At 33.9% G+C, this 27,970-nt stretch overlaps 1 protein-coding gene across 1 annotated transcript in view; it reads left to right on the plus strand.

The window, feature by feature from the left end:
- Window positions 1–27,728, plus strand: part of LOC133198502 (uncharacterized) — a 28,431-nt gene extending 703 nt beyond the window's left edge. Inside the window, exons 2-24 of the mRNA XM_061334587.1 lie at window positions 6,277–6,735; window positions 8,470–9,468; window positions 10,020–10,175; window positions 10,863–11,034; window positions 11,557–11,675; window positions 12,183–12,279; window positions 13,016–13,212; window positions 13,716–13,809; window positions 15,963–16,048; window positions 16,454–16,709; window positions 17,769–17,884; window positions 18,129–18,291; window positions 18,595–18,792; window positions 19,664–19,751; window positions 19,856–20,004; window positions 20,366–20,458; window positions 20,750–20,838; window positions 21,167–21,334; window positions 21,502–21,652; window positions 22,278–22,331; window positions 22,930–23,088; window positions 23,942–24,067; window positions 27,175–27,728. Of these exons, the coding sequence (XP_061190571.1) occupies window positions 6,277–6,735; window positions 8,470–9,468; window positions 10,020–10,175; window positions 10,863–11,034; window positions 11,557–11,675; window positions 12,183–12,279; window positions 13,016–13,212; window positions 13,716–13,809; window positions 15,963–16,048; window positions 16,454–16,709; window positions 17,769–17,884; window positions 18,129–18,291; window positions 18,595–18,792; window positions 19,664–19,751; window positions 19,856–20,004; window positions 20,366–20,458; window positions 20,750–20,838; window positions 21,167–21,334; window positions 21,502–21,652; window positions 22,278–22,331; window positions 22,930–23,088; window positions 23,942–24,067; window positions 27,175–27,545 (4,560 nt within the window). The 3' untranslated portion in view covers window positions 27,546–27,728. The remainder of the gene's footprint in view (window positions 1–6,276; window positions 6,736–8,469; window positions 9,469–10,019; window positions 10,176–10,862; window positions 11,035–11,556; window positions 11,676–12,182; window positions 12,280–13,015; window positions 13,213–13,715; window positions 13,810–15,962; window positions 16,049–16,453; window positions 16,710–17,768; window positions 17,885–18,128; window positions 18,292–18,594; window positions 18,793–19,663; window positions 19,752–19,855; window positions 20,005–20,365; window positions 20,459–20,749; window positions 20,839–21,166; window positions 21,335–21,501; window positions 21,653–22,277; window positions 22,332–22,929; window positions 23,089–23,941; window positions 24,068–27,174) is intronic.
- Window positions 27,729–27,970: the final 242 nt, after the last annotated feature.

The following is a 27,970-nucleotide window of genomic DNA, read 5'->3' on the forward strand; positions in this document are numbered from 1 at the left end:
TAAAGTATGTTTCACTAAATAAATTAATTCTTTTTTTCTTTTTTTTTTTTTGGTTACAACTATAACAGAAACGAAACTTTGAATTAGAAAGTAGGACTAAGAAATTTAGATTAAGGAATCCGGATGAAATTAAATCGAAAAGGGCGCTACGGTGTACGTGTACGTGGACAAAGATACCCTGCGCGAACAGTCTACGAAACGTAGAAATATTCCCTGGAGCATGATTTTTTTTAAATTTAAAAAACCATGTGATATCATTCTTGCTTGTTTTCTCTCATTTTCAGGTTTGAAGGAAGCAATTTCATTGGGGGGGGGGGGCAGTAATTTCTTGACACCCCCCTTAGAAATTAGACATACTGTTGAGGGGGCACAACGATAAATTAGCCTCGATTTCATTTCTTAAGTATTTACCGGCAAAGTTATTGAAGGAGCATAATCGGAAACTGCTTTAATTACTATTGTGTAGTATATACTGGCACCATCACCTCACTAGATCGCTGCACATGGATCCTGATGTTGAAAATATGATAAATATGACTGCTATTTTTAGCTCACCTCAACGAAGTTGGGGGAGCTTAATAAATGTAATACCCTCGGCGTCGGCGTCGGTGGGACCAGGTTAAAATTTCTGGAGCAGATCTCATTTCCAAGTAACTATAAGCCCTACATTTACCAAACTTGCATGGATGATATATCTAAGGATGCACACAACTGGACTTGCTGCGGATGCAGGATATGACTTACATTTTCCGGATGAGTGCCCTGATTAAATTTTTTGGAGCAGGTCCATTACCAATAAACTCCAAGGTCTTTCTGAACCGAACTTGCATGGATGATACATCAAAGGATGAACACTCTCAAACTTGCTTCAGATACTGGATTTGACTTGCATTTTCGGAATGAGTGACTATTTTAAAGTTTTTAGATAAGTCAATTCCCAAGTACATGTAACTCTAAGCCATATCCGACCAGAATTGATAAATGTTGTTTCTAGGGATGCACATTTAGATTACTAGATTATTAGTTTAGTGTGGGACTTAGCCTTACTTAAAGACAACATTCGTTGAGGTAAACTCTGCAATCTCTGATTACCTTTGTTTGATTACTCGCTTATGGTACACAAATATCAGGTATCTCTAAATTGATATTGTTCTCAAATTATTTTCTCAAAGTAGAACTGAGAAAAAAAAATCACCACTTAAAATTCAACAAATCGTAGGGCCGAAGTACGAAGGGGCGGAAGGTTGGGCCCAAATGGATATTTTACTAGAAAAAGACGTTAATTGTAACCTAACGACAAAGCTTTATGATAAACGTGATGACTTTATCTTTTCAATCGTCAACTTCCCTTGCTTATGCAGCAATATATCTTATCACCTGCATACGGGGTTTATATCTCTCAGATGATCCGATACACAAGAGCATGCTCTACGTATGAACACCATAACAAGGAGCAGACGGTGGGTGTGACCGGTAGGTGGGGTGAATGGCAGTAACTATTGTTCATTGATAATACGTCGTCGATATATATATATATATATATATATATATATATATATATATATATATATATATATATATATATATATATATATATATATATATATATATGTCGAGTTGAAGGGCACAGCAAGTTTTTTTTCTTCTCTTGTTTTAGATTTCGAATAAATTCTGCTTCATATAAATACAAAAATAAGTGTGCTAATAACGGGGCGCAATTGGTACCCATGGCAATTCCAACAGATTGATGAAAGACCTGATCTCCAAAAAAACCACAAAAAAACACAAAGATATTGCCAATCAGAAGAAACTCGAGCAGATTTTTAATATCAACTTCAAAGTACTTGTGTGTACAATGTACAATGTTTTTTAACAACATTATTTTGCAAATGATCATTGACAAGGTACATTAATTTACGAGTTGCATTTTTATTGAAAAAGCAGCTGTCTATGATGTCAAAACGCCAGGACCTTACTTTATCATGGGAAATGGTTGTATATAGAGTTGATATGTCGAAAGTTTTTATGCTTTTGATTTTGGTAAAATTTTGTAATTTCAGATGTTGGATCGTTATTCCTAGAAAGTTTTCAGACGCCCACTCTTATTTTTTCATGTATTTATATTCTCGGCATAATTTAACAGGTTTACAATGTCTCTCTCAACTTCTGATTGCTTGAATATAGATACAACTGCTGTAAAACATTCGCTGTCGTAACCGGCTCTGGTGTCAAATTAAAATCAGTTTAATTCAGAACTAAATCAACAATCCCATTACACACGTGTACTTTGTCCTCTAAAGTCTGGCCTATGTGCAACAACTTTTGGTCACCAATGGAATCAAAACTATATCTTTCATATTCAGCGATTTTTGTAACGAATCGCAGATTTTACATATCCCCTCATTTTCATCTTCTTTTAGGAGACCATTTTTAAACAGTTTTCGACTCATTGTAGTGACTATGCTTACTTTAAAAAATTAATTTCTTTGAGAGTAGGAAAAAGCATGCGGTTTTTGGTGATTGTGAGATTTTAAATAGTACTTCTCGACTGTAAAAAAAAATAAAACTAATTGCTTCTACATTTATTATGATAAACAATATGTTGAATTACTTATTGGACGACCCTAGTACCCTGCCATTTCATCAATAGCAATTTGTATAGTGTGGGCTTTGTAGCCTCTCTTGCATAAAAAATACAAAGCACAGAATAAATTTTAAAATATTAGCGATATGTCTCTTTGCTATCTGATAATTGATAATATAGATAATGTAATAATAAACAATATGATGATAATTCTATTGTTTACAAGTTCACTGTTAGAGTTTAATGTATATGTCTAGTTTATTTATAGTATACGTGATTATAATTATAATTATAATTAGCCAACTCGTTATGTTACATGCAGATTTAAATATTAGATATTTACCAGCATACAGAAAAGGTTAAATTGTCAAGTTTAGAATGCGATTTAACCGGAAAGGGGGGGGGGGTATTCAGTTACTAAAATTAAATCTCAAGAACTGACGCAAATAATGATCCGCCATAGGTTTTAATAGATTGTTTGATTACTGTCGCTACATTAAAGATTTTATACATCGGAATTGCTTACCTTGTTCATTTTTCCTTCCTTTTTCGGGCTAGGTCGACGTTGACATTTTTTGAAAACATATTTACAACGTTTTACACCTGTAATTATTAGATCCGCCGTAGACAGAGATAATCAATCTAAATACAAACAAGAAATTAAAGATATATCCTAAGCCAGTAAACTCTTATCCGCATATCGAGATAAAGGGGACATTTAAATGTCTCGTGCGAGAGGTGATGCACATCGAGGTGCATCTGTACCTGACAGCGGATTGAGACGAAATTAACTCGGTGTGGTACAGGTTAAGTCTTCATTGAGTGGCACTGACCAAACCTAGCCGATTATGACGTCCTAATGGTTCCTGCTGGAGGAAGAACTGTTCTTGTCTTTGGATGTATATAATTGAGACAATGGATCAAAAGCATGTGATAATTAACCAGGTACATTATAGTAGTATAGATATCTACAAATTCACCGTGAAGTAGCGGCAGTCGTTATTAACATAAATTAAAGGGTGGACTATGACTTTTTTGAAGTAAACTTGACTTTCGTACGTATCTGGCCTGTAGCTAAACCTTTGTGAACTATAACGTTTTATCGATAACTTAAAAAACTTCCGCATTTAAAGCTCACAAATCAGACAGCGGTTAACATGGACCAAGGCCGGGGATCTTATCCATCGGTAAATATTTATTTTTATCATTTCATCATTTTCATTGGTTAGAATAATTTTTAATTAATACGGGGTACAAGGATTAAATTTTAAAATCATAAATATGAAGAGTATAGGTATGGATTTGCAAAGCATAACTTATAAATGAGTAGATCTAAAACATATACAGGTAATTTTTTCTTTAAATAGAAATAGAAATATTTTGTTTACTTTCTTTTTACCTATGAGTGTATATTTCACTTACAGACCTTACCATTAAGCGGCGTTTAAATATATTCTTTCAATAATTCACTTGAAGTCTTTCATTATATTTTTTCTTTTAATTTTTCTCTCTCTCAATTTGAGACCACACTATGAGGATAATGTATACGAACTATCAAATTTGTATCGATATTGCAGTGAAATAAAATTAATTTTTCTCCGTACATTTACTAAAATGATTTGAAGAATTAGTTAATTTTATTTTGATGGACGCTCTCTTATTTTATGGGGAGTAGGGATATCGAGGGGATAGAACTCAGAATCTCTTTTTGAGGGATGGAGGAGGAATTACAGAATCAGATTCACTTCAACCTTTAATTAATTAAAATTTTCAATTAAAAATATGTGAATTAAAATTAAAAATATATGAATTAAAGTGGGGAGATACCTATTTTTTACATAACTGAAACCTTCTCCCTTGGTCAATTTTCTAATAGAATAAAGTTAGCGATGTATATATCATTTTTTTTTTTACTTTTTGTTTCAAATTTTTACATTGATTTACGTAAGCTTTAAGAATAAATTTAATGTGAGATTTAATCATGCTATACTTATAATCATATACTATAACTACTTATACATATAGACACCCAGTCCTCTGAATTCATACATAACTTCCGTCATTGAATGTAATTATCTGAGTATGAATGCATATTTTTAAATAATTGACTCAGATCCAGGGGAAACTTTCAATTTACCTTGTTGAAATATAATATATATGAGTAATGTTTGTTTAAGTTATATGTAGATAGAGAGAAGAGAGAAAAAAATCAATTGAACTGTAACTCCTAAAGGAAAAATTTCAATGTGCTAAACTGCAATAAAAACTTATTTTGATATATATATATATATTTTTATTTTACCCTTTGGGATCATTTATGCATATTCTAAATTTACGTACAGTGTATCTTATTCTTATATTATCTTATATTTTGTTTTTATCTCACATTTAAAATGTGTACGTAGTGGTAACAAATTAAATTGCTTTATAAAAAGTATTCGAATTCAGTCTTGAAAAGAAATGTATTAATGTTCAAATTGATAGGAAAAAACAAAAACAAAACCAAACAAGCAAACAAAAGGATTAAACAGATCATTGATTATTTGGACAAAAAGGGGGTCACAAGAAGCTTTATTAAAAAAATATCAACAAATAAATAAGTAAAAAAAATATTTTATCCATAAAATTATAAATTGATAAATTATAAAATAAATGCATAAATAAAAAATAAAGATAATAATAAAACACCTTTTTCTTTACGTTGAGTTCTGTTTTCTTAGATATATTCTAAAGATCTGGAATTTCTTGCATTGAATTGTCCTGGTTTCTGCCCCCCAAAAATGCATTTAAAGAAATTAGGAATATACTAATTTACCATTAAATCGGACTTAAGAACATGTAAATTGTTTTTAGTCAGTTTAATATGTAAAGGATTTTTTTTTATCGAATTCTTGGCTTTATCTACAACAATTATATCCGGGACGACCATTTGAATATAAGGTGTATTGACATGAGGTTAGCCGATTTTGGAAATAAATAATCTTGTCTTGAAAAATGTTTTAAAAAAGTAAAATGTCATCTACTGGCAATGAAATGACCTCCACAAGTGGTACCGGCCTTGTGTGCCTCTTGGCACGAAAGAATTAAGATTATGATAGGGACAGGTCGTACCTAACTCTAACACTTTATAAATGGGGCTGGGAAGGGGGGGGGGGGGTAAACATATTTCAGTGAAATAAATATTGTATGATCATCATGGAAATAAACATTCTGTCCTGTTGGGTGCTAAAAATGAAATACTCCATTTCCCATACCAATCATAATTTCAGGATCACCCCTTCTAATGAAGCAAATGATTTCACATTGCAAAGTATATATATATATATATATATATATATATATATATATATATATATATATATATATATATATATATATATATATATATATATATATATATAAACACTGTGTAATTGTGTAATGTACAAATGTTACATGTGTGCACAAAGTCTGCGATTAGAAAAAACAAAAACAAAACAACAAAACAATGTACATGAAAATCATCTCTTGTAGTCCCTGAAATATAAAATAAAGTATGAAATTCTTGCGTAGATCTTTTTGTAGCAAACATTACAACGTTTCTTAGGTTATATTATATTTCTTACTCCAGATAAAGTCTTAACCAGTAGATAATAGATTCATTTAAAACATTCATATTTAGGAGTAGAATATCAATATTCTTTTTTTTTTAGACTGGTTCAGCGGTTTTGAAATACTCTAGTTCCCTTCCCCCAGTCGATGAGAGGACTGAGCACGGCGGGCAGTACAGTATGACGTCACCCGAAGAAACACATCCAAAAGAGACGATCGAGGTTGACCTTTCCTACCTCAGCGTGAAAAAAGAGTCAAAAATTGAGAGAAGTACCAAAAAAGGCATTCAATCACAGGGACCGTCCAGAATAGTTGTAATCCTCAAATGGCTTACAACTTTAACATTTGCTGCGGTCTTGTTATCCTGTCTCGTGACCAGTAAACTAACTGTGATTGGTCTAGCTCAGCATCTTAGTAACAACAGTGCTGCTCAGTATCAGGCCTTCACTATGTGTCTAATTATACTTTTGGCGCCAAATGTGCTATCTGTTCTGAGGTCTCTGTGGAATATTATTGGTCGGAGTGACATTCCGTGGCCAAACAAGAAAGTTATAGCTCTGGTAAGGAGTTCTAGTTTTTCTTAATGTACGTTCTGCTAACATTTAGGTGATTGCCACAATTATAGGATAAAAAAGTACAATTTTATATACATGTTAGGAAGCATACAGTAGATATACCGTAGTTAATTAGAACAAGTCTAATGTATACAAGCAAATGGTATCTATTCTATTTCGTAATAATACATATAAGAAAGAAATATTTAAAATGATAAAAAATAGTGTAGTCAAATGTCACCTAAAAAAATAAATTATAATTATCAACTCCTGCTTCTACGAAATTAGGATCTATATTGTACATTTTAGGTCCTTGTCAAATCAGCCCAAAGATTAGAATTTCAAAATTCGTCCAACTTACACCCGTCCAGTTAATTGTTAAGAGGAGTACAGAACTAAAGATAAATGATTTGATTTTATAAAAAAAAAAGTCATTATCATTGTGTCCAAAACATCAAAGAAAATATTGTTTTCTGAAAATGTGAATAGCTCCCCATTGCAGATACAGTGTACTGTAATTAAATTTCAAACGGCTTTTGTGGGAAAGAGTTTCTCTATTAACTATTCTGCGTCCAAGATTGTCACAAAGTATACAAGGATATATTTGGATACTTATCCCTGTAAATGTTCATTAAGGGAATGCAGTGAAAATGTGAATTTTCCTGGTGTGTCATCATACTTACTTAGGTTGACCTTCACAGGATTTGATCACGTGATAAAAGTCGTTAGCCAAAAACATTTAAACAATACGTTCTATTTCCACTATGGAAGAGTTATACTTCTTAGTGCGCTCTTTTGTGAAAAAGTCGGAAAATGTACAAATCTTGCGGGATTTCTGGGACAAACGTAACATAAACATGTAAACAATATATTGAATGTTGATGAACAATTCCTAAGAAAATGCAAATGAAATGTTTATTGTTGTGGACTTTATATACATCAAGAGTAGGAATGACAACGATATCAATTTATATGTATTGTTGATCGTGTGTATCTATTTATCGTATGGTACATCTAAATACAATACACATGCCTCGGAAATGTCGTATTTTTCATTAATGGATGATAAAGCTAGGGTTCTCGCTCTCTTAAATATGTCCTTTAGTTCTTCTATTCTTTAATTGGAATGACAAATACATTTAACATTTAAAATTGGATTGAGATTGGCATGTTTTGTATTATCCGCAACGCCATGCTGTCCTGGTCAGACGACCAAACGCGCCTCTAATTTTGAGGGGTTCACTAACGGAAATAGAACGTATTAATTACCCTTTTAAAATGGTGTATGTATATTTGCCCGGCAAGTCTTGTGGTCGGATTTATAATCATTTCATCATGTTCATCTTCATTAAAAAAATTAAATAAAATATTCGTCTTTCCCACGTTCAATATGAGTTTGATTCTTTTATGTGAACATAAAATTCATGTAGATGTAAGGAATTGAAACCTTATAAGCAAGGTTTACTGTAAACTATGTAACCTGAGCCTTAAAGCATGGGATAATGTCCAAGAGAGATGGCCTGTCCAACAAAATATTGGTATTCATTCAGAAGTATGAAATAAACAAATACAACTAATGACTAGTATCAGACACAACTAGTGACTAGTATCAGACACAACTAGTGACTAGTATCAAACTCAGTAATGATCTAATGTGGTAGAAAATGTCTTGAAATATCTATTTGGAATAAAACTAAAAGAATGAACATCATTCACTCTTCTTTTTTTCTCGTCCTCTAGGGTGTCACATCGGCGGCCTTGGAATCCGTTGGATCATGTATTGTGATCTTTAAGGCTTTTAACACTGGACAGACAGCTTCCGGAGTCAGTGCGATGGAAATTGGAATCATAATCCCTATCTTCTACTACATGAAAAAGGGCAATCGTCAAATCAGATTCTTTCGCTCGCTGTCTTTTCTTGCTGTTTTATTCGCCATTGGTGGTGTGTCCCTTGTTATTCTGACACATGTTAGCAAGGCATCGGATACAGTGTGGTCTCTCGGCGGTTATGTTCTTATATTTTTATCATGGTTCCCGTACTTAAATAAGAAAATGTTTCCTCATGTGCAGACCCCAATTCACTCTCATACTAATACCAATACTCAAAATTTTTCGCTCAGCTCTATCAATCGAACAAATTCATCTGCATCTCTTCAAGGTATATCATCGGGTTCGGACTTTACTTCATACAGTTCAATGGCAAGTAACATTGGCAATAACAGAAATGTCGAGCCCGACTTATCTAACGACCTTCCTGTAGATAAGACGTCAGCATGGAAGGTTCTGCTTATATCTGCCTTTTCACGAATAGTCTTCATTTTAGCTACGAGTGCCTTACTTCTAAAGTTTGCAATGGACGATTTCAACTTTGATGACAGCTGGACACAGGGATGGAATTGGAGTCCATCTGATGAAGTTTTTATTCTATTTATAGTCAACGCTACAACAAGCATTGTGGGATACGTTACCGCAGTATTTGCCTGTCACACCTGCATGGATCGTGGGGCCTTCGTGATACCTCTGCTGTTATCGTCCCCTGTATCATCTGTCTTACTTTCTGTTCCGGTATCATGTGACTGGATTAAGGGCTTCTCGGGTCATTCCCAAGATTTCTGTGTTAAAGAAAATTATCTGATATATAGTATACTGGCGATGGTGTGCTTTTTTATAGCGATTTCTCTCACATTTGGACGACTGTTGTGGAATATCAAGAAGATCGTGTTACTAAAGGAGACACAGGTAGAAAGCAACGAACCTCATCATCATCAACATCATCATCATCATCATCATCATCATCATCTTCATCATCATCATCATCATCATCATCAACAACATCAACATCATCATCATCAACATTATCTTCTGGGTTATCTTTGTCGATATCTTATTTAATAGTTCCATATACAGCATCGCCATTATACTATTACCATCTATATAATCATCATTTTCGTTTAAAATATCTTCATGCGATTGAAAATAGGAAAATCAAATAAAGGTTTGATATAAAAACAATCACTTTTATGTCAGGAGTGTTAATATATGAATGTAATTGATGTAAAAACTGATACAGATAAAATCTACAGCTGGACTTTTGCTATTTTAATAGGACTGAAAAGAAAACGAACGAGAATATTAAGTTTTTATTGATAGCAACTGTAGACCAATATCTGAATTTTCAATCTATTAGTTAGAAAAATAAAGACAGAATGAAGATATGATTTTAATTGTGGACATGAACGTTCAGCTGTTTCCGTATGTACATGACATAACACGTACGTTATCTGTTCCAGTTGTTTTGGTACCCGACATACAACAGTGTTATGTTAGAACAATGGCTACTGGTTAACCGGAAACTCAACGATGACTCAGAAGTGGATACCAGCGAGACATCAACGAGAAATTGCGAGAAAACGCGAGTTTATATATGTACAACCATGTATAGAGAGGTAGGGCTATTTATTTACGTACATCACAACTTTTGTGGCCGTTATGCATTTTCGTGATATTTTTTCTTTCTTATTTTCAAAGAACAAGACCTTTAAGTTTCCACTTTAAAGTATCATGGAAAAGTAATATACATATTGTACGATTAGAAAAAAAGATATACAGTATTAACAGAGAGCTGGAACAAAAGCGAGTCCTTTATATAAGAAAATATCACAAGAATTGGACTTAATCAAACATTTCCCGATATAACTGCGGTTTTTAGTCGAATTTTGAGGTTGTGTAAAGGTTAAGAACAGGCAGAGAGTAGGGTTTTTTAAAATTTTTTATTTTTTAAATTTTTTTTAAAGAAAACACTGATTTTTAAAGTCCCCCTTCTAGGATAAAAGGACATTCATTTCAATATTAAATATTTGTAATTCTTGTGATATGCATGTTCGTTTTTAGTGCAGTAATGGCTCTTGTATTTTGAAAAACTCAACCAAAAAAAGATTCAAAAACAAAAAAAAAAAACAAAACAAAAAAAAAACAAAAACAAAAACGGAATGCCTTTTTTACTTGTTTGTGTACTAAAATGAAATAGCTGTGGAAAAAGTCTTTTTTCTTCTCTGTTGATCCTTAACCTGAAGTTGGCATCACATTACTAAATTGCACAGCTTTAGGTACTTTCAGTACTTTGATTTTTATAGAGTCGAAAAGAAATGCAACAACTTTTGGAGTCAATAGGGAAGATCAGCCAGGCTACGTCAGACAGGTCACAGATTCACTTCGAATCTCACGTCTTCCTGGATGGGGCCATCAAAGGGGACGAGATGACGGACTACGCCTTACAACTAGTCAGTCTACTGAAGGACGCACTAAGTAAGAGAGAGAGAGAGAGCGATGACAGACTACGCTCTACAATTAGTCAGCTTACTGAAGGACGCACTAAGCAAGAGAGAGAGATAGAGATGACAGACTAGCCTCTACAGCTAGTCAGTCTACTGAAGGACGCACTAAGAGAGAGAGAGAGAGAGAGAGAGATGACAGACTACGCTCTACAACTAGTCAGTCTACTGAAGGACGCACTAAGTAAGAGAGAGAGAGAGAGAGAAATTAAAGGGATCGAAATGACGCACCACGCCGCCTGTTGAAAGACGCACTAAGTAAGAGAGTGAGAGAGAGAGATCAAAGGGGACGAAATGACGCACTAAGCCCTACGACTCGCCAGTCTATTGCAAAACGGACTAAGAGAAAGAGAGATGAATAGAGAAGGAGAGGGGAGGGTGCTGGAATGATTCTAAAATGAAGATATTCTATCTAAACAAAGCTAAATGCTTCACAGTATATTGGGGACCCTATTTTCAAAATATGTTCATAAGACTTTCCTTTTTCTGTTGGTAGATATCGATAACCTTCTGACCTGTACGAAGACAGCGACACCTTACGGACTAAAGCTCGGCTGGAAACTACCGGGGCCGTCTGAAATGACCTTCACCATTCATATGAAAGATCCAAAAAAAGTAAGCAAAAGTTTCGTAAAGAAGACATAATTCAAAGATTTTGAAATCGTTCTTCTCACGAGGTATTTTATCATTTTATTATAATTGAAAGTAAGTTTTCTGTAGCTGTTTGTTCTCTTCAATGCATTATGATGCTATGTCGATGTTTCTGGCATCTGTCTGTCTGGCTAGTTGATATTTTTGGGACAATTGATGGAGTATTCTGTTTGTCTTTCTTTGCGGTTTGAGACAAAAAATAATACTTGGCTTACCTTGAACGAGTAAATAATATGATAGTATTTCTCTTACATTCGGGTGTTTTTAATAATTACTATATTATAATATAGTTTATAAATGATTATGCGCATTTGATATTATTACTATGTATGTTTATATTTTATATTATTTTTTTACTTTCATTATCACTCCAGAAATGTTCTTGAAGCTTATATAAAAGTAAACTAAAATCTTTGTAAAATGATTCTCAGAGCCTAAGTTTCTGTCGACTTAAAAGTTGTTTGTTTTTAGGTAAAAAAGAAGAAGCGATGGAGTCAGATTATGTACATGTCATATGTACTGGATTTTCTCAGTAAACAACACGTAGATAGAGAGGGTAATCCTACAGGTAAGTGTGATGTCCTATAAATAGACAATACGTAGACAGGGAGGGTAGTCCTACGGGTAAGTGTGATGTCCTATAAATAAATAACACGTAGACAGAGAAGGAAATCCTACAAGTAAGTGTGATGTACTATAAATAAACAACACGTAGACAGAGAGGGAAATCCTACAGGTAAGTGTGCCTTAAATAAGAAAAACATGGCTAGAGAAGAAAATCCTACCGTTTTTCCCCATATCTGTAAATTTAAAAAAAAATATAAGCGTTAATCCTTCAAGTAAGAAGCTGTCCTATGAATGTTATACTAGGCGGAGATTGGTAGAGATAAAAATCCTATGGGTAATTTGCTTTACTATAATTAAACACACGAATAAGAAATATAATGGGTAAATTTTTGGTCCTATTAATAAAAAAAGTGGATAGAGAGATGAAACAAGAGGCAGAATTAAATCTGTTAATAAATTGCTTGTATATGTAAGGGAGAATCATAATGTTCACCTGCTGGTTTTTAGTGCATTGGACTCGAGTTTTAATCTACTATTATTAAACAATCTCTAAAAATGCTAAATCAGATCAGATTTGCTAGTCAAGTTTTGCCACAAGCTAAAGTTTGCTCATGATAATAAAATTTTGAAATTCTTAACCCTATTACTCAGCATATGACTTACCATGAACAATTAACCTTCTACTCTCAGTCAACATGAATCATTTAACAGACCTGTCGTAAATGTTTTGTTTTCAGTAAGCGAGTCAGACTGCTACATTCTAACAACGGATGCTGACGTCAAGTTTACACCGGAATCCGTCGAGGCTTTGCTTGACCTGATGAAACGGGACTCTTCTGTCGGAGCTGTATGCGCGCGCACCTATCCACTAGGAGAAGGGCCGCTTGTGTGGTATCAAAAATTCGAATATGCCATTGGACATTGGTTTCAAAAGGTGTTTTTCTGTACATGAAAATTTAGTTATCATATTAGAAACCCATTCCAGCCTTACTTTATCATATAAACTTTATGTTTTCTTCTTCTTCTCTTTTTTGTATTCTCTACGTTGTCCAATAAAGGGAGAAATATAAAAGCTGCCACAGTTTTGGGAGAATAACCATGGTTGGGGCAGATTATATTTTGAAAACTACACGGTGGTTTATATTTATGAAAAAAATAAATGTACTTACCCATATTGTTCTTCTGTTAATTGGATTGCTTTTAAATTCATTTCTTGTTTTTATATTTTCTACTATAACAAAACAATTTAGGCGGATTAATACATTTTTGTCACAAGTCAGATTATTACATAGGAATCACAGGGCATTTTTTATCCAATCAAATACACTAAACGCGTTACAACCATTAATTATTTGAACAACACTAGTATTATTTTCATTTGCTGAATTGTTTTATTGTTGATAACGTTGAAGGATCTTTGGTCTAATGATATTTTAGGCCGCTGAACACGTTTTAGGGTCCGTTCTTTGTGCCCCTGGCTGTTTCAGCGTCTATCGATGTTCCGCCATTAAGGACATACAGTCCCTGAAACGTTCTACTTTCCCACTTGAACGGTGAGCGAACGCTGAACGAACGGTGAACGAACGCTGAACGAACGCAGAGCGAACGGTGAGTGAACGATGTGTGAACGCTGAACGCAACTTGGTGAACGATGTGTGAACGGTGAACGGTGAGCGAACGCAGAACGCGAACGGAGCGCAAACGCGAACGCAAAGTGAACGGTGAACGAACGGTGAACGCAAGATGAACGATATATTCGGAATGCCTCTGATCTTTTCCTTGTATTGAAACTTTTTTATTGTATTATAATGTCAGGTGCCAATAAAAAAAACAAATAATAAATAAGTAAACAAATAAATGAATGAATAAATAAGTCAATAAAATAAATTCTCCAAAATTGTCCTAAGAAAGACGATGCATGCTCATAAAGTTTTTAATCACACGATTTTTATCGCATTATAACATTGCAATTGTCGAACGCTGAAGTATAAAAGATATTGTTTTTAGTTAGAAACTAAAAATGTTTATTCTTAGTTGATAACAAATCAGAGAAAACTTATGATTTATAGAATGAATTAAAGCGGTTGAAACTTGTATTCATATATATATCTCCGTGTCAAGGCGATTTCGTGTAAAGTAATGGAAAAAAAAAATTAATTACATTTATACGCTCGTATTTTAAATTTTTGATACAATAATATATTATGTGTCATTTCTATTTTTCATTATGATTTATTGAGCAGACGTCTACATGTATCTCTAGATGGCCGTGATTATACTCGGACAAGATGACACAAAGATACATATTCATATTATTTGTTATAAATTCAATTTTCAGAACTTGATATTTAAGTAATATGGTGTTATAGTTTTTATTAAACAGACAAATGAGAGAGAGAGAGAGAAAGAGAGAGAGAGTAATATTCAGTTTTAGCCCCCCCCTCCTTTCAGGCTTCACCAAATGTTTGTACCTATATCAAACAAAAACTCTGAAATTTTTTTCTAAATATATCAGACAGTGAAAGTAACTTTTTTTTTTAATCAACAAATCATATCCATTTGTTTGACAGTCATACTCGTTTTTATTTTCCTGCTTCAAGTTCACACGAAGTCCACGTGCTTGTCCTGTCAATCAAAATCATTCGACACTGTGCAGGTGTGAAAGTTTCGTCACATCGAAGACGAAGTGCGAGTATTTCCAACAAGTTATAGCATTTATTTTTATCATTTCTAGATTTGATTCCAACATTTGAATAATAAATTAGTAAAATACATTGGGCATTAACACTTGAATGTGAAACATACTCTCTGCCAATTTCAAATACCACCGCTGACACGTTTACATTTTGATCTACTATTGTTTTGTGACTTTTTTTAGATGCATGTTCGTTTTGAGATTGAAATTTTTGTTCTAAAAAGACCGTAGCTTTTTTTCAAATGTTAATTAAAATATTCTGGAAATACGGTACTGACTAAGTCACCGATTTAGAAGGAAAGGGGGGGGGGGGTATTAATCATATCGAATGGCAAACATATAAAGTTACGGTGAAGAAAGATTTTTTTTCTGTATAACTATAGACTTTACATATTACAGTAGAGAAATTCTGTAGTGCATTACATTTTAAATAAATATTTCCTTTAACCACACTATCAATTTAATTCGTTCTAAAGATAATAAATTAACAGGATATCCGCAGTACTATGTATAACTCTCAGAACTAGTTCAATTATATTTTGTAACAACATTTATTTTCCAGAGTAATTTAATAAATAACCTAACAGTTAAGTTAGAATAATAAAAATATATATCGTAGATATTTTTCATTATGAAATAATGATTCTTCAAGCACGATATGTTAGTTAATGAATTAAAAAAAAAACCTGTAATTCCTTAACTACAAAAAGATAAGTCCTTTCACTTCGGAGTTCCGAATGACAATGAAAACTGAACGATAGGTAAACGCTGAACGCAAGGTGAACGCAAAGTGAACGGAACGAAGAGCGAACGCTGAACGCTTTGTGAACGGTGAACGCGAGCGCACGGTGAACGGTGAACGCAAAACTGTGAACGGAGAGCGAACGGTGAACGCACGGTGAACGAACGGTGAACGCACGCTGAACGAACGGTGAACGAACGGTGAGCGAACGGAAAAATGGGAAAGTAGAACGTTTCAGGGACTGTAGTTCCCACTTACGCGTCTAGTGTAGAGAGAGCATTTGATTTCCTCATCAAAGATATGGGAGAGGATCGATGGTTGTGTACACTTATGGTAAGAGTTACATATATGGGACACTGCTTAGCCTGCCTTCCTGTACATTTAGATACAAAAAAAAATATGTTTACATGTTCGGGCTAGAAAATTACACACAGAAGTATTATTTTGAAGAGTTTTCGAATCTTATTGCAAACTAAATAATTTAATGTGTATTCGAAAGTATTTTGTGTATTGGTCCAAGTATTGAGCGACATTGTTTTAAGCGATATCTGCTAAGGTGCTCGAATCTATAAGGAGGGGGGTCTAAAATTTTGATTTGTATTTTACGTACAGAGTGGGTGGCGGATGCATAATTTTGATGTGTATATCATGTACAAAATGGGTGGCGGATCTCGAATTTTGATGTATATTTTAGGTACTAAGTGGGTGACGGATCTATAATTTTGATGAGTATTTTAGGTGCAGAGTGGTTGGCGGATCGAGTACTGCGCAGCTTCAGAGAATGAAACCTACTGCCCTGAGGAGTTTGAGGAGTTTTATAAACAGAGAAGGAGGTGGATCGCCTCTACCCTAGCTAACATTATCTCTCTAATCAAAGAATGGAACCTGATTCGTTTACTGAACCACCGCGTGTCCTATCTCTTTTGTATCTATCAGATATTCCTCCTTACTTCGACATTCATAGGACCCAGTACTGTCATCATTATAGTAGCTGGTATGTCAGTATTAAATAATCAAAAATATCATCACCATGTCATCATTATAGTAGCCGGTATGTCAGTATAAATTAATCAAAAATATCATCACCATGATTTTAATTAGTAACATTTCCATTTACTGCATGATCATTCAACATCCTCTTCAACAAAATACATCATCATCTTTACTTTCATATATTTACATTTGCTGTTTTTCTACTAAGCCAACTGTGAAATTGATTTGAATGTCACTTTCGTGTATGCTCACGCGTAGAAATATGCACGGAGAAACTCGCGCTAAAGTGACGTCACAATGAACTACAGAGACGTCACAATGAACTACAGAGACGTTAATAAAAAAATGACGATATAGGGCAGCGAGAAATTCAAACATTGAGTATATTTATGGTGCTTTTGAACATGTAAAATATAAATATAAGGAATGTTTTTAAGTTTAGTGTGAATTATTGGTGTGTAAATCACACAGACTTGCACGTAGGTATATTTTTCATGAAGCGCAGACACAAGTCTGTGTGATTTACACGTCAAAAACGCACACAAAACTTAAAAGCATTCTTTAAATAAATGATAATTAATTTAACATCTAGATGTTTATCAACATCATTGTTAAAGTATTAACATACATGATGACATTTTGATTTTTTACGCCCTGCTTTGATTAGGATCATAAAAGGGTGCCTCTTTAAAATTCTTCACGAATTTCTTAAATTTCGATTTCATTTCATCTAAACCCACAAAAATATTTCTTTTCAGATTGAATTTGACAGAATTTCAGGCTATAATTGGATGAATGAAATGACTTACATGTATTTTCATCATTTGATATTGGCAACGTCATCAAGTCTCATAATCAAAAACATTACCATCATCATGAACTTCATCTTTATATTTTGCCTTCATTCACAGGTTCCTACCCTCTCATTATTTTTAGATATTATATTTATTAAGAAATGCTGCGTTGCATGCAGATTATTGTTTATCTTTTAACTTTTTGGTAAATAGAACGGTCTTCAAGGTTTATAAACAAAATATGCATGTGTTCTTTTTCTATTAAGGTGGCTTGAATTACGCATGGAATTTTGACGTGGTTTGGGCGGTGGTACTACAAATCGCAGTCTGTGTGATTTATGCCCTAATTTGTCTGTTTAAGAATGAAAGATGGCAAATGCAGGTAGATATTTTCATTGTCTCAGTTTGTAGATAAGAAGGAGGTTGTTATGAATTCTAAGAATATATTTATTTTCTTTTGTCCCTTTGTTTAAAATAATTATTGAAACTTTTCAGAATAAAAACAGAGATTTTGGACATTGATAAATTGCTTTTAAATCTTAAGAGGCTCCATATACTCCTTGAAGGTAAAAAAGCCTTTATTGATTTTTTAATATTTGTATTTGATTAAATGTCGTTTGTTACAGTCTGGTAAGATCATTACTTTCCTGTACGCGGTTGTTATGACAGCGGTCGTGGTCGGGATAGCAGAGCAGGTGGCTGAGGACATGATTGGTTTTAATGACAAGGTCAAGGTCGAAACTAAGGACAACAAAACTGTTACTGTAGAACCCACTGTTGTGCCAGGAGGTACCATATGGTTTCAGTACAATTTGTAAACAACGACCTCGGTGTATATTTTCTTTATCAAGCTAAAAACAAACTGTTTAGTCTATCATGCAACCTTGCAAAGTCCTTTTTTTGTTTCTAGACATTCATATTTTCTGAAACGAAGCAAAATTTCTGAATCTGGATAGCTCTAACTACTGATGTACATAGAGAAATTGAGAAAGAAATCGATTTTCTGATTTCTGATTTTACTTCCTTCTCAATACATTTTGAATAACAAAAAAATGTTATGAGGGTAAAAAACTTTAAATACTTTATTTTTAGCTATCAGTGATGATTTTCCAGTGTCCTTTGTGACGTTGTATCTGGGTCTTTTAATCGCTATATTCCTCGTCACCGGAGCATTTCACCCGTCAGAATTTACATGTCTCTTGAATGGAATCACGTATCTGCTCTGTTTACCATCCGGGTACCTGGTGCTGAACATCTACAGCGTGGTGAACATCACAGACAGGTCGTGGGGTTTGTATAGAAGATTTTCACTATTTTTAGCATCACAAACCGGTCATGAGGATGTATTGAACATTTTCTGTGACTTCAACATATACTCCCGTCTAGGCTTTGTATTAAACATCACATCAAATGACGTGGTTAGATTTGTATTTTTAGTTACATACATGTGGGTTTGTAGTGAAAAAGAATGGATAATAACTGGTTAGTGAACTTAGTACCTTGGGAATCCAAGCCGAGCCATGTATGAAATTTACTAACCAGGTGTCATCCTGTACGCAGTGGCTACAAAACTGTGCAACAAATGTACGTTACCGATTAATTGATTGATATTATGTTGCATAACGTCCCATTCGATAATTTTCACTCATATAGAGACGTTACCATTTGCGGGTGATTGGCTTCAATTTACTACCTATGTATTGCACTTACAACCGTAGCAGTGAGGGACCTTTATCATGCCAACGCCTACCATGACCGGGACTTCGGATTTTAAGTTCTCATCCGAAAGACCTTGACTTTCTCTTGTAGTACCAGGCGCTTGGCGAAGGAACAATACATATATTTACCTCTTAAGTTGGAAGCTTCGCCGGGAAAGAGAATCAATCAATTATTGTTGAAGAGCGTTTCCTGCAGCTATAACGTACAGGAATTTTAAAGAAATTTAGTATAGGGAGAAAAATGTTTAATAATGTTCCCTCGTTAGCGACGTTTATGTTATCAATTTGGGACACTTTATCGGTCCCGTGAAAAACGCTTAAAACATAGTGTCGCCATAGGCCACTTTAATAAAATAATAAAGATTTTTTTTTTTACTCTTTTGCATTTTTGCTTGTATTGTAACACGTCATAATGAAATAATTCGCTTTATATGAATTAACAGGAACAAGAGAGGAAAAAGAACACAACACTGTGAAAAAGGACAAGCCGTGGTATGACGACATGGAGACAGTCATGAGGAAAATATTCTTGTAAGTGAAACCAAGAAATCTCATAGTAAATGGCAATTTGACTTCTGATGATTGAGAGAAATCAGTTCTAATCTTATATATTTGTATTTTTGTATCTGATACAGCTGTTTTGACAAGAAAGAAACCTCGACTAAAGAAACAATAACCGAGAAAAGCACATACTTACCCCGAGTACTGCGAAGGAATTCTCAAAATGAGGACTCATCTCCACAAAATTTTTCTAAGACTGTTGGTCCAGGATTTAGATTTGATGGTAATGCTAGAATTCTTACATTTTGGTATTAATCTTTCTATATAAATCAGAGGACATTGAAATTAACGGAATGTTTTTAATAGTCAAATATTTTAGATGTTAAATCCTATCTTTCTTAGTTAAAACCATTTGAAACCTATTACTTCTTATTTTTCTTTAATGAACTAAATTGTGAAATACATTCTATATCAAATTTGACAGAAACGTTTTGAAATCATCAATTCCATATTTTATATAAATGTTGACTTTTCGTTTTGTTCATATCGTATTATTTGTAGGCAATGGAGAACCCTGATTAACCTGTTTTATATAAATTTTGACAGTCCATTCCTTTCACATTTTCATAACGATTTATTTGTAGGCAATGTCCCAGTCCAATCTCTACGGAGAGATCAGGGAAGAAGTCAAGACAAGGATGAGAGACTTCACCAGCTTGAAGAGGAGGAGGATATAGGTAAAAATATATATATATATATAATAGACATGTTTTGGCGTTAACACCTTATTTGGAATAACAAACCCGATTTAAATTTGTGTTTAATATTTTGAAATACAGACTTATCCACTTGAAACATGCCAATTTCTTCTAAATGAGATAAACAAGTTCCTATGGATCACTTTTTAATAAATGCAAGTTGTTATTTTTAATTGCATAATTTATTTAAAGTTATTAATCCTTTGTTGTACCACTCTTTTTGTTTGAGATATTTATTGTCGTATTTTGATTTTTTTTTTTACATTTAAGAATATGAAGTAGAAGAGATAGAAAGTGAAGAAGAGTTTGATGAAGATAATCCTCTTCCTGTTGAAACATGGCTCCCAAAAGGCATGAAGGTATAGATGCCCTGTGTTGGATTTACTCTTCTTTCAACTCTAACAGAAGACAAGAAAAAATTCCATCTTTTTAAGTAATTTTTATGAAAACTAAGCCATTGCTTTAGTTTTTTTTGCTTATGTGAGGAATTTTTGTTATGATTTGTAGTAATTTTTAGTTAAAACTGGTTTTGATTTTCATCGATTTTAAAATTATTGTATTAAACGATTAAAACTGCATCGACGTGAAGTATGTTCTTAGAAAATGTCAGATCTGGTTAAACCTGAGTTTTGTTTTACCGTTCATTCAGATGATGCTGATTTAGATATTTTATTTTGTTTTATTCAGGAGTACAAATCTCTCTTTATGGATAAGGGATATGAGAATACAAACTTTCTAGGGATGTTAACCGAGAAGGACCTTAAGCGAATAGGGATTGAGAAAGTGGCTCATCGCCAGAAACTGTACCGGAAAATCCAGGATATTCCAGAATTTAAAATTCCTATCGATGTTCCGGTGTGTTCTCATATGAAATTTTAATATTTCATTAATGCAAAACTTTTGAAAACGGAAAAATATTGAGTGTTATAATCAGGACAGGATTTAAGGTTCATTTATTTTTGTGATAGAGGAAAAACGTTAATATCATTGTGGTTGAAAGCCAAAAAATATTTTTCTTTCAGAAAGACGTGTCATCATGGCTTCACATGATTGGTTTGGAGGAATACAAACACAATTTCAATAGAAACCAAATTAAAACAGTCAAAGATATGGTAGCCCTGAAATCGTTTACAGAAAAAGAAATTAAGGAGGACCTTAAAATAACAAAACCCGGTATATATTTATAATGAATTGACTTTTATCCGCATAATACAATTATATTGTGTTTTGAAATAAACTGTTCATCAATGTTTTTTTTCAACAATGTTTGCATGCATGAATATATGAATATACGTAAATTATATATGGATGAGTTATTTTAAAAAAACAAACAATGATGTTGATTGGAGAGGGCAGATGAATTTTTGTTAGTAAATGAACATGCATTCTAAGGGATTTTGATAGACTGTTCTGCTAGGTATTCCATTACATCTTTTGTGTTAAGATATCAAATTTCAAATGCATCAAAATAAATAATATGCCTTAGCTTAAGGTTTTATTCGGTGGATATAAATGAATTCTGTATATTTTGGGCGAAAAAGAGTAAGAGAAAATAAGGACTTGAATGGGAGATAGAGTTGCAGCAATTGTTGGGCTGCTCCTAAAGTGAATGTTATGTACATGTAGGAGTAAATAAAGGCGACTTCAACAAATATGAAAGCATTAGGTTTCTTTATATGCCAAAAGGTCTTGTTGAAATGAATATGAGAATTTGTTACCTTTTAATGCAAGTAAGATAACTATGTCTGTTTTATACACTTTCAGGTAGGATTCTTATGTCAGTTTTACATACTTTCAGGTCATATAAAACGTTTACTTGACGCCATAGACTGCCTTCGCAATCCAACACCGGGTAAAGTAATATAGATAAGTAGAAAGTATTTCTCTGACATTTGTATGAAAAAAACAAAAAAAAAATCTTTTCGCAGATTTTCTCATACCAAAATAGTTATATCTTAAATTATATAGAAAAACAAAATGCCTCTCTCTTTAGGGCATTGTTTAGGGAAGATGTAATTTGACATTTGTTAGAACACAATCTGTTAGTACACAATCTGTTAGTACACAGTATTTTGTATGCGCACATGTACACCTGTCGCATTTCGTACAGATATTCTCTTTATACAAGAAAACGTGTATGTGTTATGATAGATGATTAGAGAGAGGACGTAATAAGTTTTCAGAACTTGTGCTTAATCCCTTTGTAATTATGAATTACAATAAAATATATTCAAATCAAATCAAAATTATAGATGCGAGTCATAACATAACTTTCTTTCTGCTATTGCAGAGGAGCGGATCATAACATAACTTTCTCTCTGCTGTTGCAGAGGAGCGGAGCATAACATAACTTTCTCTCTGCTATTGCAGAGGAGCGGATCATAACATAACTTTCTCTCTGCTATTGCAGAGGAGCGGATCATAACATATCTTTCTTTCTACTATTGCAGAGGAGCGGATCATTACAGAAATTAAGGAGCAGATCGGTCGGGCCTACCAACACGACCTAAGGAGCGTGAACCAGGAGGAGTACAAGTTCTGGGCGGATCTAATTGAGGCGTGTTTAGCGCCCTCTGCTGACGTGTTTGGTTTTGAGCAAATTCTCAAAAGTAAATATACTTTTAAGAAGATCAAAATTCATCAGACTTTGTGAATTTTCCATATTGAAAATAATTTATTTCTTAAACCTTTCTTTGCTTACATTTTAAAAGAAAATCATTCTTTCTTAAACTACCACCGATAAGCAGGAATAAAATTCATTTTTTATTTTAAAGTCAAACCAATTTTTTTTCAATAAGAAAATCATTTCAAGACATTTGAGACCATTTAAGAAACAGTTAATGAAGATGGATGAATAACAGTATTCGTTATTTAAAGTCAACCGCACTTCTGAAAACGTCAGAGATGGGATCAGGTGCCTTGTTGGAGTCAATATTCTCAGTCGACTGGTCTCACCAAATTTGAGCCCATCGTCTTGAAATCCTACCAAAAACTTTTCAATACATGTTTACTTGAATGTTAAAGTTATGTTTTAGAATTTAAACATAAATACTGTCTTTCCTTTTCGAATAATTCATAGAAAACTTCTCATCTTATTTTAACAATAAAAGGGATTTAAAAGTTCTTGAAATCGGCTGATTTAAAAAAAAATGTATTGGTATATGTAGATTATTTTGAAAGTGTTATCTATAACTGTTTGAACGCCTAAATTGTATTTAAAAGGAAAACATAAATATAGTTATTAACTTTGAACTACGATCAAATTATGATTTTGTTTCACATCTCATGTATGTATAATTTATTTCCTTATCAATAAATAAAAATAGATTCTTAAAAATTGTCTAGCCACCATAATCAAATTTTTTATGAATACATTACATTCAAATTAGTGAATAATTATTTCTTTGGAAGGATAAAAGATAAGTACAGATAGGTCACTGATTATACATTTATTATTTGTAGCAAAACTAGAGACTCTACGTAACGAGTGGCTGATGGTATCCGGGATCGTCAACTGTTTGTGGATTGTGATAATAATGACGTTATCAAGTAGTATAGACCTACAGGTGGCCGGGACAAATCCACTGAGTAAGTAGTATATAGACCTACACTGGGACAAATCCACTCAGTAAGTAATATATAGACCTACACGTGACTGGGACAAATCCACTCATTAAGTAGTATATAGACCTACACTGGGACAAATCCACTCTGTAAGTAGTATGTAGACCTACACTTGGACAAATCCACTCTGTAAGTAGTATATAGACCTACACTGGGACAAATCCACTCAGTATGTAGTATATAGACCTACACTGGGACAGATCCACTCAGTAAGTAATATATAGACCTACACTGGGACAGATCCACTCAGTAAGTAATATATAGACCTACACGTGACTGGGACAAATCCACTCATTAAGTAGTATGTAGACCTACACTGGGACAAATCCACTCTGTAAGTAGTATATAGACCTACACTGGGACAAATCCACTCAGTATGTAGTATATAGACCTACACTGGGACAAATCCACTCAGTAAGTAATATATAGACCTACACTGGGACAGATCCACTCAGTAAGTAATATATAGACCTACACTGGGACAAATCCACTCTGTATGTAGTATATAGACCTACACTGGGACAAATCCACTCAGTAAGTACTATATAGACCTACACTGGGACAAATCCACTCAGTAAGTACTATATAGACCTACACTGGGACAAATCCACTCAATAAGTACTATATAGACCTACACTGGGACAAATCCACTCAATAAGTACTATATAGACCTACACTGGGACAAATCCACTCAATAAGTAGTATATAGACCTACACTGGGACAAATCCACTCAGTAAGTACTATATAGACCTACACTGGGACAAATCCACTCAATAAGTAATATATAGACCTACACTGAGACAAATCCACTCAATAAGTAATATATAGACCTACACTGGGACAAATCCACTCAATAAGTAGTATATAGACCTACACTGGGACAAATCCACTCAATAAGTAGTATATAGACCTACACTGGGACAAATCCACTCAGTTAGTAGTATATAGACCTACACTGGGACAAATCCACTCAGTAAGTATTATATAGACCTACACTGAGACAAATCCACTAAGTAAGTACTATATAGACCTACACTGGGACAAATCCACTCAATAAGTAATATATAGACCTACACTGGGACAAATCCACTCAATACGTAGTATATAGACCTACACTGGGACAAATCCACTCAATAAGTAGTATATAGACCTACACTGGGACAAATCCACTCAGTAAGTAGTATATAGACCTACACTGGGACAAATCCACTCAATAAGTAATATATAGACCTACACTGGGACAAATCCACTCAGTAAGTAGTATATAGACCTACACTGGGACAAATCCACTCAATAAGTACTATATAGACCTACACTGGGACAAATCCACTCAATAAGTAGTATATAGACCTACACTGGGACAAATCCACTCAATAAGTAATATATAGACCTACACTGGGACAAATCCACTCAGTGAGTATTATATAGACCTACACTGGGACATATCCACTCAGTACGTAGTATATAGACCTACACAGGGACAAATCCACTCAGTATGTAGTATATAGACCTACACTGGGACAAATCCACTCAGTATGTAGTAAATAGACCTACACTGGGACAAATCCACTCAGTACGTAGTATATAGAGCTACACTGAGACAAATCCACTCAGTAAGTACTATATAAAGCTACACTGAGACAAATCCACTCAGTACGTAGTATATAGACCTACACTGGGACAAATCCACTCAGTATGTAGTATATAGACCTACACTGGGACAAATCCACTCAGTACTTAGTATATAGACCTACACTGGGACAAATCCACTCAGTACGTAGTATATAGACCTACACTGGGACAAATCCACTCAGTTAGTAGTATATAGACCTACACTCAGACAAATCCACTCAGTAGTAGTATATAGACCTACACTCAGACAAATCCACTCAGTAGTAGTATATAGACCTACACTCAGACAAATCCACTCAGTAGTATTATATAGACCTACACTAGAACAAATCTACTCAGTAAGTAATATATAGACTTACACTGAGACAAATCCACTCAGTATGTAGTATATAGACCTACACGTGACTGGGACACATCCACTCAGTAAGTTGTATATATACCTACACTAGGACAAATCCACTCAGTACGTAGTATATAGACCTACACTGGGACAAATCCACTCAGTATGTAGTATATAGACCTACACTAGGACAAATCCACTCAGTACGTAGTATATAGACCTACACTGGGACAAATCCACTCAGTATGTAGTATATAGACCTACACTAGGACAAATCCACTCAGTACGTAGTATATAGACCTACACTGGGACAAATCTACTCAGTAAGTAATATATAGACTTACACTGAGACAAATCCACTCAATAAGTACTATATAGACCTACACTGGGACAAATCCACTCAATAAGTACTATATAGACCTACACTGGGACAAATCCACTCAATAAGTAGTATATAGACCTACACTGGGACAAATCCACTCAGTAAGCAGTATATAGACCTACACTGAGACAAATCCACCCAGTATGTAGTATATAGACCTACACTGGGACAAATCCACTCAGTAAGTATTATATAGACCTACACTAGGACAAATCCACTCAGTGAGTAGTATATAGACCTACACTGGGACAAATCCACTCAATAAGTAGTATATAGACCTACACTGGGACAAATCCATTCAGTAAGCAGTATCTAGACCTACACGTGACTGGGACAAATCCACTCAGTAAGTAATATATAGACCTACACGTGACAGGGACAAATCCACTCAGTAAGTAAATGATCTCTGGACAGGAATAAGCTGTTCATCTAGAATTATCAAAGACTGTAGAAGAGCATTTTCACTTAGAATCGGGGGTGGCTTTGGTTGTTTTTATAATTTTTGTTATCTTCAGGAAATGGAACCTGATCATTTTCAAATATTTTGATCAACTCCTTATGTTCAGAATGCTTAATCTTTATTTGCATTTTTTTTCATCAAAATTGATAATATACTAAATATGTTCATCATGTAATTAAATAAAAAGAACCGATGTTTCCGAGCTTTTGCCTTTCTCGACAAACATTATTTTTCACATCTTTTTTTTCTTTTGTAGGTTTAGTGTTCCTAATTGTATTTGGATTTCTTTTCGTTCTTCAATTTCTCTGCATGTTGGTGCACAGATTCACAACACTCTCTCACTTTATTGCGCGTGCGCCATACAAGTTTGGGCAGAATTATCGAACATCTGTTGCTTTTCTGTCACGTGACCTGGACCCGGATGAGGAACATCTGGCAAGGGAAGCAAGAAGTTTAGAGCCAAAGTTTTTGGAAAGAATAAAGAAAACGAAAATTGGAAAGCGGAAGCGGAGCATCGATCGCCATGGCAACCACGACAATACTTCCGAAAATACATTACTGTTACCTAATCATTTGAATGAAGTGCACCAAGGTCACCAAAATACCAGTCCGTATGAAACTGTGTAAAATCGACAGTTGTGTAGGAGAATTGTTTCTTATCAATAACCAGTTGCGATGCTATGTGAATAAATTTACTGATATTGCCGACAATACAATTTAAACAAGGAGTAACAATAGATACCTATAAAAATTCATTGATGATCCTCATACATATGAATATTAGGTGTTTCCCATAGAGATGTATATCTAATTAGCATGACTGTGGAGAGGGCTCAATATGTTCAAACCAAACCAAACATCTAATTAGCACCGTTGTAAGAAAATGTGACTCTACTGGTATCTGGTTTCTCTTTATACTGAAACAATATTTTTGGAAATTTATTTTAGGAAGTGAGTAATATGTATTTTATGCAGTAAGACGAGGAGATATATATAGGTATGACTTTTCCAAAAAAGAAAGCTTTTTGCAGAAACTCTGTGTCATAACATGG

The sequence above is a fragment of the Saccostrea echinata genome, unplaced genomic scaffold (genome assembly GCF_033153115.1).
Source record: "Saccostrea echinata isolate AGI-Se365-2 ecotype Australia unplaced genomic scaffold, CSIRO_AGI_Sech_v1 ptg000033l, whole genome shotgun sequence".
Taxonomy (NCBI): domain Eukaryota; kingdom Metazoa; phylum Mollusca; class Bivalvia; order Ostreida; family Ostreidae; genus Saccostrea; species Saccostrea echinata.